This window comes from Panthera leo, chromosome D1 (genome assembly GCF_018350215.1).
Source record: "Panthera leo isolate Ple1 chromosome D1, P.leo_Ple1_pat1.1, whole genome shotgun sequence".
Classification (NCBI taxonomy): Eukaryota; Metazoa; Chordata; class Mammalia; order Carnivora; family Felidae; genus Panthera; species Panthera leo.
In genome coordinates this window covers 61914495-61927717 of record NC_056688.1, presented here as the reverse complement: position 1 = coordinate 61927717, position 13223 = coordinate 61914495, and the positions used below count along the sequence as shown (strand labels likewise).

The 13223-nt window shown below is 42.0% G+C and overlaps 1 protein-coding gene across 3 annotated transcripts in view; it reads right to left on the bottom strand.

Moving 5' to 3' along the window:
• The window catches only part of LOC122201386 (tripartite motif-containing protein 34-like), a 38020-nt gene extending 26235 nt beyond the window's left edge, over positions 1-11785 (bottom strand). For 2 of the 3 annotated variants that reach the window (XM_042907245.1, XM_042907244.1), the window contains exons 1-4: positions 11520-11785; positions 4699-5188; positions 4001-4096; positions 2961-3191 (exon numbers count right to left, since the gene is read on the bottom strand). In XM_042907245.1, coding sequence (XP_042763179.1) covers positions 2961-3191; positions 4001-4096; positions 4699-5118 — 747 coding nt within the window. In that variant the 5' untranslated portion in view covers positions 5119-5188; positions 11520-11785. The remainder of the gene's footprint in view (positions 1-2960; positions 3192-4000; positions 4097-4698; positions 5189-11519) is intronic. The other variant, XM_042907243.1, reaches the window with a different exon arrangement.
• Positions 11786-13223: the final 1438 nt, after the last annotated feature.

The window sequence follows — 13223 nt, the reverse complement described above, 5'->3', positions numbered from 1 at the left end:
GTTAATCCCACAAAACTTATAATGTTTATCTACTGAGTATTGTTTTTATTACAAGTAAACAGATACAACTTAAGCTAGCTTAAGTGAAACAAATGCCTGGACAAGTAACATAAACACAATAGTTGTGTGAAGTTGGCAAGTGAAAGAGTTGTGAAGAGCTTGTGGATGAATTATAAACAAGGGAAAAGGAATAAATAAGCCTACATAGTTTTTTGTTTTACTCAGATGTAATTAAAATACCATATAATTCATCTTTTATAGTGCACAATTTAGTAGGGTTTAGTACATTTATAATGTATATTTACCATCACCACTATTTAATTCCAGAACAATTTCATTATTGCAAAATGAAACTGTACACTCATTAGCAACCATTTCATAATTGCCTCCTCTCCAGAGCCCCCTGACAACCAGTAATCTAATTTTTATGTCTTTGGATTTGTCAACTACAGACTTTATATAAACAGAATCCTATAATAGGGAACTTTTGTGCGTGCCTTCTTTCACTTATGTTTTCAAGGTACATCCATGTTGTAGCATCCGCTAGTGCTTAATTTCTTTTTAGAGCCAAATAATTCCATTGTTTGGATATAACACATTTTGCTTGTGCATTCTTCGCTTAATGGACAATTGGGTTGTTTCCACTTTTGAGCTATTATGAACAGTACTGCCATGAACTTCTGTATACACGTTTAGTTGCGGACATAGGTTTTCATTTCATAGGTATGTACCTAGGAATGGAATTGCTGAGCCATACGGTAACTATCTTTAACGTTTTGAGGAACTGACAAGCAGTTTTCCAAAAGTAGCTTCACTATTTTACATCTTCACTAGCAATGTATAAAAGTTCCAATTTCTCCACATCTTTGTCAATCCTTGGTAATGTCCATTCTTTTTTTTTTTTTTTTTTGGTGGTATTATCATTGTGGTTTTGATTTTACATTTCCTTGATGGCTAATGATATCAATCATCTTTTCATGTGCTTATTGACTATTTATATATCTTTTTTTGAGAAATATCTATTCAAGCCCTTTATCCATTTTTAAATTGGGTTGTCTTTTGATTATTGAGCTGTTAGAGGTTTTTTATACATCATGAATACTAGGCCTTATCAGATCCATGATTTGAAAATATTTTCTCCCATTCTGTGGGATGTTTTTTCACTTTCTACATGGCGTCCTTTAAAACACAACAGTTTTTAATTTTGATGAATTACAATTTATTTTATCTTTGGCTGTTTCCATTTTGGGTGCCATATCTGTGAAGCTATTGCCTGGTAAAAAGTCACAAAGATTTATACCTATGTTTTCTTCTAAGAGTCTTATAATTTGTGTCCTTACATTTAGATTTTTGATCTGCTTTGAGTTAATTTTTGTATATGGTGTGAAGTAAGAGTTTAACTTCATTTTTTTGCATGTGGATATTCTATTTTCCCAGCCCAACTTATTAAAAAGACCTATTGCAGTTTTTACCAAAATTTGTTTGGTATCATAATCACTTAGAGAACCTGGTAAAAAATGCAAAAGCTATCTTACTACAATGGGCCTGAGGAGCTAAGGTTTTTTTTTTTTATTTTTTAAATTTTTATTATTATTTTTTTTTTACTTTTATTTATAGCACTCTAGGTGATTCTGATACAAAAAAAGAAAGGTATGATGCAAGCATCAGAGACAAAGGAAACCAGCCAACACATGAAAATCAATTATCCTTCTGCTTGATATCAAGAATAAAACAAAAGAAGTGTTTGGAAATCCAGCAAAGAAAGGCAAGAAGATATACAAGAAGTCAAGCAAAAATATGAAAAGTCTGTAATTCCCTGAATGACCATCATGCTTCATGCTCAGGACCATAGTCAGACTATTAATGCTTAAAAAAAAAAAAACTTGTCTAAATTTTAACATTAGTTCAAATTGTTCCCTCAAGTCTGTAGATATATAGTAGGGGATGCCTGGGTGGCTCAGTCTGTTAAGCATCAGACTCTTGATTTCGGCTCAGATCATGATCTACAGTGGTTTCATGCACCACCTTGGGCTTTGAGCTGACAGCACAGGGCCTGCTTAGGATTCTGTCTCTCCTCTCTCTCTGCCCCTCCCCCACTTGTGCTTTCTCAGTCTTTCTCAAAATAAATACACTTTTTTTAATTTAAAAAAAAAAGTGGGGTGCCTGGGTGGCTCAGTCGGTTAAGTGTCCCACTTCAGCTCAGGTCATGATCTCACCGCTCTTAAGTTCAGCCATGTGATGGACTCTGGCTGATAGCTCAGAACCTGGAGCCTGCCTCAGAGTCTGTATCTCCCTCTCTCTCTGCCCCTCTCCTGCTCACACTGTCTCTTTCTCTCTCTCAAAAATAAACATTAAAAAAAATTTTTTTAATTAAAAAAATAATAAAGATTTGCACCAGCATGCTTTCCTGACACCAGCAACCTTTCCTGGCACAGACACATTCACACTTGCACAGAGATTCACACGACTCAAGTATAATACTTTCTATGCATATGTGTGCCGATCCTCACAAGAAAAGGCTCAGTATTCTATCTCTTTGTGTTAAAAAAAAACTAACAAGAGAAGTTTGTGATAATAAATACACACTTTTTAATTAAAAAAAGGATATATTTCTGAAAGCTGAAAATTCATGTATTTGCCTGTGGCTAAGATGAATGAAAAGAACTAGACAAATGTCCAACACTAGATCAAAGATAATAGGAGCCTAGAGAATATCACTGGATACCATAGATCTTCTGTCCAAGGTCAAATGTATTCCCTTACTTCATAAAATAAAAAGTAGGACACTCCCCTGGAATGCTTATATTCAACTGCCCATGATATATATCTCCAATAGAGAAGGGCTCCAGAAGACCAAAGGAACCTTTTAGTGTCAACACCAGGATTAGAGCCCAAGGACACAGAAAAGAAGGTAACTTAGACTATGTTTGAAGAATTCCAGACTGAGGGATTCTTCTTACCTGCAGCAGGTCCACTGTTGGCCATTCACTGCGATGCTCCAGATCTGAGATAAGCTCTTTCACCAGTTGGTTCTGCTGAGCCAGATCATCCTCAGCCTCAGCCAAGTTATCCAGTATTCTCTTCTCCTCTTCTTCCAATTTTTGCAGTTCTCTCTGCTCTTCACTGTCCAGGATGCTTCTAAGCTGATTAAATTCTGTTCTTATCCTTTGTCTCTCAGTCTGTATCTGGTACTGCAAGGTTGGACACACAAGAGAGGTAAAGAGTCTATTAGCCTGAAAGCCTACCGTGGAAGGGATTAGAAGCCAGTAAAAGAAATATTTTTCATTGAGTTCTAACCGATAGGAGAATAAGGGCACAGGGGCAAATTTTGAGAAAGCTGGGTATTTTTCCTGCTATTTTCCTTTCAGTACATACCAAAACAGGCCTCAGACTGTCTTATCTAGGCCAACCCTGGGATGAAATGCAAAACCCAAGTGAGTTTTTACATTTAGGAGCGCCCGGGCGGCTCACTGGGTTAAGCGTCCAACTCTTGATCTAAGTTCAGATATTGATCTCAGGGTTGTGAGTTCAAGGCCCAAATCGGGCTTCGTGCCGAGCATGCAGCCTACTTAAAAAACAAAAACAAAAACACTAAATGAGGTTTATGTTGTAGATAGCTGTACTGAACACTCATGCCTGCCTGCATTACCATGTTCCCAAGTTTGAACCTGGGGGGAAATCTTGGTCCTTTGCCTAGTGTCTTCCACTGGAAGTGTTGGAGCCTCACTGGAAAAGAGGAATTGAAGACAGAATTTTCCACTCTTCCTTGCCAAAGAGTCTGTCTTTGTACTCAATTCCAAATACCTGCATGTACTTGTAACATATCCACTCTCCAGCCCTCAACTGCAACAGAGACTGGACAAAAAGGAGAACTAATTAAATGGCTTCTGGATGCATTCTGTGCCAGGGAACAAAGAGGAAGGGTCTTCCTTGTGATTTGAACTGAAGGTCCTGCCAAGATTCTTTTGTCCAAAACCTCTCAGAAAGAGTCTCCTCATACCTTCCAGGAAGTTCTCTCTTCTCTGATGTCAGCTTCTAGCTTCTCAACTTTCTGCTGCTCTGTCTTCAACCTCTCCAGAGCAGCCTGGAGCTTCTCCTATGAGGAAAAAGTCACATCAAAGTCAACCTATGAGTTTTCTCAGCAAAGAATAAATGGGGAAGAAATCAGGCTGATCTCAGAAGAGACCAGGTTACAAAAATTGTGATTAGAATCTAGGATATGGGAGAAAAGCTAAGGAGAATACATCCTTTGTTCCTGGGCGACAGAAGTCACCATTCCTCACCACAAGTAGCCTAATACTCTCTTTTCATAAGAGATCGACTGTGCTGCGGCAGGAAAAATCCTATACTTACTGGCACTCTTTCTACATCCAATCCACAGTGTTAAATAGCAACCATCCTGCTGAGGGGGAAAATGAGAGCCAAGCTTGCGAAAGGAATTCCCCATCCATATAAGAAAAGGGCAAAAAGGAAAACCTCCCACTCATGGCGAAGGGTCTAGGCTCTAGACTCTAGGCTTATTCTTTACGTAAGTGTAAGGAACATACAGAAATGTCCTTCAAGCATTGGAAGCTGAGCACAGTGTAAGAGATACACATGGAAAGAGATTACAGGGTGCCAAGGTGAGTAAAGAAGGACTGAAGGGTGACATTTCCCAAGTACCATCTTCTACCTCTCTCCCTCCGTCCTGGGGCCTACCTGACATTCCTTGACTACTTCCTCCACAAGGAATGTGTGGTGACCATGGTGCTCCTGAGACCGCTCACAAAGCCAACAAATGATCTTCCTATCTTCCTTACAGAAGAGCAGGAGTTTCTCTTCATGGCGCACGCAGAGGTCTCTCTTCAGCTCCTCCTCCGGGCTCAACTGGACCTTTCTGATTTTCTCCACTATGTTAGCCAGATGCTGATTAGGCCATAGGTTTTCAAGGGAGTATCTGACACCACATACAGGACAGCTGTTTTCCCCTTCTGGTCTGATCTCTGCCTCCTTGGTGTTTGCAGTGATGCAAGCTTCACAGAAGCTGTGGCCACAGTCTAGGCTCAGGGATTCTGTCAAAAGCTCCAGGCAGATGGGACAGAACACCTCGTCTTGTATGTTCAGGATTTTTAAAGCCATAGTACGTGTCCACTGGCTTCTTCCTGTCCTTACTCCCGAGGCTCTTCTTGCTTAAAAGACTCCTGGATGGCTGAGCAGATCGAAAGGGGATGAGGTAAGAATGGCATGAATAGCAAAGATTCTAATTGTGCAGATACTAGGGATCAACCAAGACTAAAATATTAAAGGACAAAAAAGAAGAGGGGAAAAATAAAACAGAAATGAAATTCAGTAGCCTGGGAAAGCTGCTAATGCTTCAGGCTTCTGCATTTGTTCTCCTTTCAGCCTGGAACTGACCTCCCCTTGATTTTTGCATGACTTCTTAATACTTCATTCAACGCCCTCTTTAAATATCATCTCATCAGAAGGACCTAATATGATTACTTTATCTACAGAATAATTACCAATATATTATCTGTTGTACATTTGCCATCTTTTTCTTACTATCACTATATAATATATATCTTTTCCTTAAATATCCTACTCCGAAAATGTCATCTGCACATAGATCCAACACTTTGTTTTTGTTCACTGCCGTATCCCTAGTGCTTAGAACACAGGAACGTAACCTTTGATCAATACATAAAGACCCTCCTCATTTCTCCATAGATGATTAGAACTTTTCTTTTTCTTTCTTTTTTTTTTTTTTATCACACTTTGTCTTTTTGTTTCATTGATTCTCTGTTCTCCAATGGGTAAACTTTGGGACCACAGATATGGTTTCAACGTAAGTGCTTACCTCCAAATGTACCTGTCCCATTCAGAACCCCTCCATTCCCTCATATTCACTCCCAGAGACACTTACAGAAACTGCAAGGGCTATGACAGAGAAGACATTTTACAACTAAGAATTTTAGAACCAGTTACAATTTGTAAATCACATGACCTATTTATTCTTTATACCAAAGTCCTTGAGAAATCAGAGTACTTTCTTTATCGAAATGTGTAAATTGAATGAAGTAGCTTATGAAGATTATTTCATCCAGTAAGTTGATTTGGGGTGAATACAATTCCTCAGGGTCTTCTTTCAGAGGTCTGGAAAGTATGATAAACACTACCACCCAGAGGGGCATGTTTTGGGGGAACTAATAATTTCCCAAATAGGAGAATATCAAAGATATCTCCCCTTAAATAAGCAAAGGTTGACCTAAAAGGTGTGAGAAGGGATATGGAATGAGAAAGAGGGAAAATATATTTTAGAGAGAAGAAGTCACCTATATGAATGCCTTGTTGATGGAAGATACATCTTCTATAGCTTTTAAAATGCCTATGGGGCACCTGGGTGGCTCTGTCGGTTAAGCGTCTGGCTTCAACTCAGGTCATGATCTCATGGTTTGCGAGTTCGAGTCCCACGTCAGGCTCTCTGCTGTCAGCACAGAGCCCACTTCAGATCCTCTGTCTCCCTCCGTCTCTGCCCCTTCCCTGCTTGCACTGTCTCTTTCAAAATAAATAAATAAACTTAAAAAAAAAATGTAAATGCTTATATGGCTTAGGGCCTGAGTGGCTCAGTTACGTGTCTGATTCATGATTTGAGCTCAATTCGTAACCTCAAGGTTCATGAGATTGAGCCCTGCATCAGGCTCTGCACTGACAGCATTAAGCCTGCTTGGGATTCCTTCTCCCTCCCTCCCTCTCTCTGTTCTTCCCCTGCTCATGGTCCTCTCTCAAAATAAACAAGTAAACAAAAAAAAAAAAAAAATAGGGATGCCTGGGTGGCTCAGTCAGTTAAGCATCCAACTTCGGCTCAGGTCATGATCTCACAGTTCATGGGTCCAAGCCCCACATCGGGCTCTGTACTGTCAGCTCAGAGCATGGAGCCTCCTTCAGATTCCATGTCTCTCTTTCTTTCTTTCCCTCCCCCAGCTCATGTTCTGTCTCTGTCTCTCAAAAATGAATAAACATTAAAAAAATTTTAATAAAAAAATAAAAATAAAATAAAATGCCTGTATGGCTGGTGTGCAGAGGGTTTCTAGGCTTTTGGCATTAATATGCCTGCAGGGACCAAAAATGTGACTTCCTAAATGATGCAAAAGAGACAGCTTATTTCCAAAGATCAGGGATCAGTGAGGAAAGGCTGCTAGAGGAAATAGAGAAGCAGATGAGGGTAAGAGAAAAGGTAAGATAAAAGGGACAGGACTGGGGTTGGGTTGAATGTATGGGAACAAAGGGTCATCGTCAGGCTTAAGTCCTTTCTTCTCATAAAAAGGACATTGGCATTACCTTCTCCTAGCAGTTTGTTTTGTTTTATTTTTCACTTATTTTCAGTAAGCACAGACCTCAGCTTCCACAAGTGGGTTGTGACTCTTGTAACGAAATTTGTGCTGGTTGGGGCCTGGAAGCTATGCTCAAGGCTCATACAAGGCAATCAGCTTATTGGACCAAGACTTACCTATGCTATGTTAGTTTCAAACATATCCACCAGATCTTACAAATGACCTGATGAAGGGGATACGGTACCACCTGCAGCACTGTACAGACCCTCATTGAGAGCTCACCTGAGGCAGCCATGCTGATATGCTGTGTCTCCTGTCCTGTATGCCCCAGCTAAGCTAAGTGAACCTGACTGCTTCTGTCCTGCCAAGTCACATGAGTGGGAATGGCAAACCAAGCCAAAAACTATTGCTGGTTGTCTGTCAGAAGGCATATCACACAGTGGTGGCATGGGGATGTTGCTGATTCTTAGAACCTGGACTCATTCTAGACAAGGAACTATGAGGCAAAAAAAAAAAAAAAAAAAAGAAAGAAAAGAAAAGAAAAGAAAAAGAAAAAGAAAAAGGAAGATCTCAGTGGATATTTTTGTCATGATACTTGTTCTCATAGATTGAATTGTATCCCCCACGCTGATGTCACCGGTGTGAATGTAATCTTGTTTGGGAAATAGGCCTCTGCAGATGTAATCAAATTAAGATGAGGTAATACTAAATAAGGTAGGTTCTAAATCCAATGACCAGCGTCCTTTAATAAGAGAGGGCACACCACACACAGGGAAGACAGCCATTTGACAATGGCAACAGAGACCAGAGCAATGCAGCAACAAGGCAAAGAATGCCAAGGATTGCTGGAAACCACCAGAAGCTAGTTGAGAGACATAGAAGAGGTTCTCCCTCAATACCTACAGAAGAAACCAACTCTGCGAACACCTTGATTTTGGACTTCTGGCCTCCTGAACTGTGAAAGAATAAATTATTCCAGTCATAATTTGTTACAACAGGCTTCGGAAAATAATTTGGAAAGGTTTGATGATGAGGTTTGTAACAAACTATAATCTTCCCTTTGCTCTAAAAAGAGAGAATAAGGGCATAATGAAAGCTGTGTGGAGATAAATTTAGGTCTAGAAATATACTCACTTCTCCAATCATCCATAAAGTGAAACAGAAAGCTAACTGTGGGCTGACCAATGTAATCTAGCCAATGGTACAGACACTGAAAATTGTCCCAAAACCATATGCTTTTAGCTTCTAGCTCCAGTGACAATGGTCAGATCAAGGCTCTAATGACTGGCAAGACCAGAGGTTTACACAACATAATGTCCACCCTTGCTTGCAACTGAAGCTATTAGCCAAAAGTGGGGCTAACAGGAGTGGGGTTCTCTGCTATCTTTCACAGTATCCAATCAATGCTGAGAAATACCTAGAGTCTACAGGGGTGTGGACCATGCATTCTACCATGGGGCTATAAACCTTCTTTTCACAGTGGGGCTATAAGAAGTTGATATCAAAGCAGTTGCCACCACACTGGCCACAGAAGGAGGAAAAGCCCCCATGCATAGGCAGGGACCTCTCCAATGTCCAAGAGTGACCCGAGAGCCCAGCAGCAATCAGGAAGATAGGAAGGGAGTACAAGTAGTATCTGCCTGATGGAAGTCCCAAGTCAGCTGACTGCCACAAGTGTCAGATGATCGTATCCTACACTTGATTCTTCTAACATCTGGACTCTGATAATGCAACTCTGCACATCTTTGCAGGTTGTATAGTAAAATAAAATATCTCCAAGAAGTGGAGTGCAGGGAAAGATGTTCCTTAAAGTTTCCAGATGGCATCCTAGACACTTCCCTTGGTTTCCTAGGCCAGAAACTGCCAGTGGGCAAAGCAGGACCTGTTTTTGACATGGAGAGACCTGGGCAACTCAGGTTGCATATAATGCAATCTCCTCTCCCCATTCCTCTGTATTCAGAGTTCCTACTTCAGGAACTCCTTAGAATCCAAAACTAAATATGTCACCAATCCACACTATTCATGACCCTCTCTTCAAGAGCTCTAGCTCTCTGGTAAATATGTTTTTGAAAAATCATATTTTTAAAAAGTCTTTTTGTAGCATAGGACCACTTTTTATAAAATTGCTTCTGGCCTCATTAGTTCATCAGAAGTTGCTAAGAGTGGGGCGCCTGGGTGGCTCAGTTGGTTAAGTGTCCAGCTTCAGCTCAGATCATGGTATCACGGTTCATGAGTTCAAGCCCTGCGTGGGGCTCTGTTCTGACAGCTCAGAGCCTGGAACCTGCTTTGGATTCTGTGTCTCCCTCTCTCTCTGCCCTTCCCTTGCTCACGCTCTCTCTCTTTCTCTCTCTCAAAAATAAATAAACATTAACAAAAATTTTTTAAAAAAAGTTGCTAAGAGTGTTTTCTTCACGTTAGTTCCAATCATTTCCACTGCCACCATCCTGGAAGGAGCCACCTGTGTCTCCTGCCTGAATTCTGGAAAATCGCTCTCCCTGAAACTATCACTGATTGCTCTTCTTCAGTGTGCTGCCATGGCTGTTCTTATGTCACGGACCAGAGTGCCCTTCAAAGCAGACACCAGTCCTGTCTATTCAAATGCATGTCGTCCAATATCAGCTGGTCATCATTATGCTCTAGGTAAGGCCACATTAGACACCTCCTCCTACTGTCCTACTCTTTCCCAAAGCCACCTCCTTCTCTTCCCCCTGCATACTCTACCCCAGCCCACACTGGCCTCCTTTCAATCGCAGGAAGAAACCCATGCTAAAGCCTTTAAATCCCTCACATTCTTAAGATTCTACTCAAATATCTCCTCACAATGAGGCCTTCATGAAAACTACTTAAATTTGCAAGGCCTTTACCATGTCACTACATTCAATACTTAAAAACTGTTCCCCAGTAATATTAGTCACCTTCTTGTGTACATATCAGTTATCTGTTTGTTTACAATCTCTCCCCAACCAGACTGTAAGTTCTTATATGTATTTAACATTTACTGCAAGTTGAATGCATATTCATTGCACTTTTTTTTTTTTTTACAACAGCTGTGTTAGTTCCTATGAATTAACTGTTTAAGTGAATAAATAAATAAATCCATTTCATCCTATGGGTTGGGCCTTGTTTTGGACCCTGGGGAGACAATCAGTGTCTGGGCAAAAATGGACCCATTTCAGGAGCAAAGCATAGGCTCCCAGGAAGACCATAACCATGACTCCTGAAAAGTGGGAATACAGGACAGAATGGGTGTGTCAGAAGGTATGTAACAAATCCATCAGTGTGCAAATTGCTCACAGGTGAGCTCAAGGTGGGACACAGTCACCATCAGTCACGGAGCAAATTCCTTAGCAAGACCATTGGATCTCTGGGCCCCTTCTGAGCAATAATCAGCTCCTGTTAATTAGCTCTGAGTAAAGAACAATAGTGAGAATTGAGGTAAGCATGCAAAGGTGTGTCTTCAGAGAAGAATGAGGAAGAAAGAGCTCTCAGGCAGGTAAGGATGTGGGGTCAGTGGACTACTGGAAGGAAGTGTATGCTCTTCAGGGAAGCGCCAGGAGACTCCTGAGACTGAACTTCAAAGGACACGGGATAAAAGGGGGCCACAGAGGCAGGTGGCAGGCCAACAGCTGAGATTCAGGAAGGCCACAGACCACCCCGCAGCTGGTTCTCCGTAAGGGAGTGAGAGAATCCTCCTCTTCAATATTATCCAGCCATGTCCCCAAAACTCCATTCTGTCTCCTGCCCCACTCACTCTAGGAGCTTGGGTTGCTATACGTTTGGAAAACAGGGACCTCTTTTGTCAGCTTTTCTTCAAGGAGGTAGTGGTGGGCAGAGGAGAAGACACTTTCTATTCATCTTGGAGAAAGAGAGAGAGAAAGGGAGAGGATTCCAGTTCTCCTCAGCAAGGTAGACAATTAAAATTATAGAATAGGAAAGGGACGAGTGAAGATGGACACAGCCCAGAGAAAGAAGGGCCCCTCCAGGAAAGAAACAATGCCCTCCACCTCTTGAGAACTCCTTTCTCTCCAGGCCATCTGTCTCCAGAATCTTGGCTTCCGTCTGTCTGCGCTCAGAGCAGGAAGCCTGAAGACTGGCTTTTCTTCCTTTCAGAGCAAGTCTGAGCCACATACTGAACTCACACACCTTTGCGTAGCACCTTCCTTCTGGAGTCTCCCACCCTCTGCCCCTCCCCCCAACCTCCCCACGCACCTTGAGGCCCCAGCGGAGAAGTCTTGATTCCTGATTTTAGTGGCGAAGCAAAGCCAGGGCGGGCGTGGTCAGCATTTACTGACTGAACAGGGAACAGGCGCTGGGCCTGCATGTAGCAGCTCATGAACAGCCGACTGGGAAGTGAAAGTGAAACCTCAGGGCTGGCAGGAAGAAGGAAGGGGAAGGAGCTTCTGGGCCCAAGGGGCTACAGTCCTGTAGGGCCACTGGGTATGAAATGTTTTACCTCAGTGGTTCTCTAGTGGGGGAGGGAGGGTTTGCCCTAAGGGACATTTAACCAACTCAGAGGACAAATTTGGCTGTCATAACTGGGGGATGCTACTGCCATCTAGTGGGTAGAGGCCAGAGGCACTGCTAACCACTCTGCAATGCACAAGACAGCTCCCACAGCAAAGAAACATCCAGTCCAAAATGTCTACAGTGTGAGGCTGAAAGTCTGTTTTAACCCTCTCTGCTTCCTGGGCCAGGTAGGAACCAAGGGTCTCCTACTCCTTTCATGGTTGTGCACAGGCCCTCAGTTTGGCCTTCCAATTTGATCCCTTCAGGTACCATGTTCCATTTGCCCCCAAAGAGCACACCACCACCTCCTAGGAAATAGATGGGACTTGGGCAGACGAGGGATGGAGGGTTCTGGAAGAGTTGGCTACAAAGGACCAGAAGAGCTTTTTGGAGTATTAGAAATTCTCTGAAGTCTATTTGTGTAGTAGTCACACAGGTGTAAAACTTTGTCAAAACTAATCAAACTGCATACTCTATATATTTTTTAAATGTTTATTTACTTTTGAGAAACAGAGTGTGAGTGGGGGAGGGGCAGAGAGAGAGAGAAAGACAGAATCCGAAGAGGCTCCAGGCTCTGAGCTGTCAGCACAGAGCCCAACGCGGGGCTGGAACTCACAAGCCGTGAGATCATGACCTGAGCCGAAGTCGGAAGCTTAAGCGACTGAGCCACCCAGGCGCCCCTCAAATTGCATACTCTAAAAGGGTGTATGTTATACCCATAACACATACCACAACAACATTGATTACAAAAGAAAATTATGTTTTCTGTTTCATTATTTTTTTGATTTTTTAATTTTTATTTTAATTCCAGTTAGTTAACATACAGTGTAATATTAGTTTCAGATGTACAATATAGTGACTCAACAATACCATACATCACCCAGTGCTCATCCCAACAAGTGCACTCCTTAATCTCCATCACCTATTTAACCCATCCCCACCTTGGATGGAAGGAGGAGCAAGTTTGGTGTGTTTGGGAATCTCCAAATAGTTTCATGGGACACTACTTGGAGCTCTAGGTAAGCAGAAGAAAGGCCACAAGATGTGGACAAGCGTCACGTCATCAAGACTCATTTCCACAGGCAGGGAGAGAGATGGGGAGTTATCTGAAGGAGGATGACAGCCACCACCTAGATCCCAGTGCGGGAGTAAAGTGTCAGCTTGCCAGGTCCCCTGACTTCCCTCTCATCGTGCCCACAGTACCCACACTGTCCCACGGCAGGGCCCAGCGGGGCTCTCTGCTCTTCGAGCCTGCACTCGCAGAAGGAAGTCAGAAGCCTGGGTCTCTTCAAATATCAGCATGCATGAGGCCCAATGCACATGGAGGATAATTGTGTACATCTTGTAATTTTTATTTTCTTATAAAGCTTTTCTGGTTTTTTTAATAGACTTTGTTCACAGAATTCT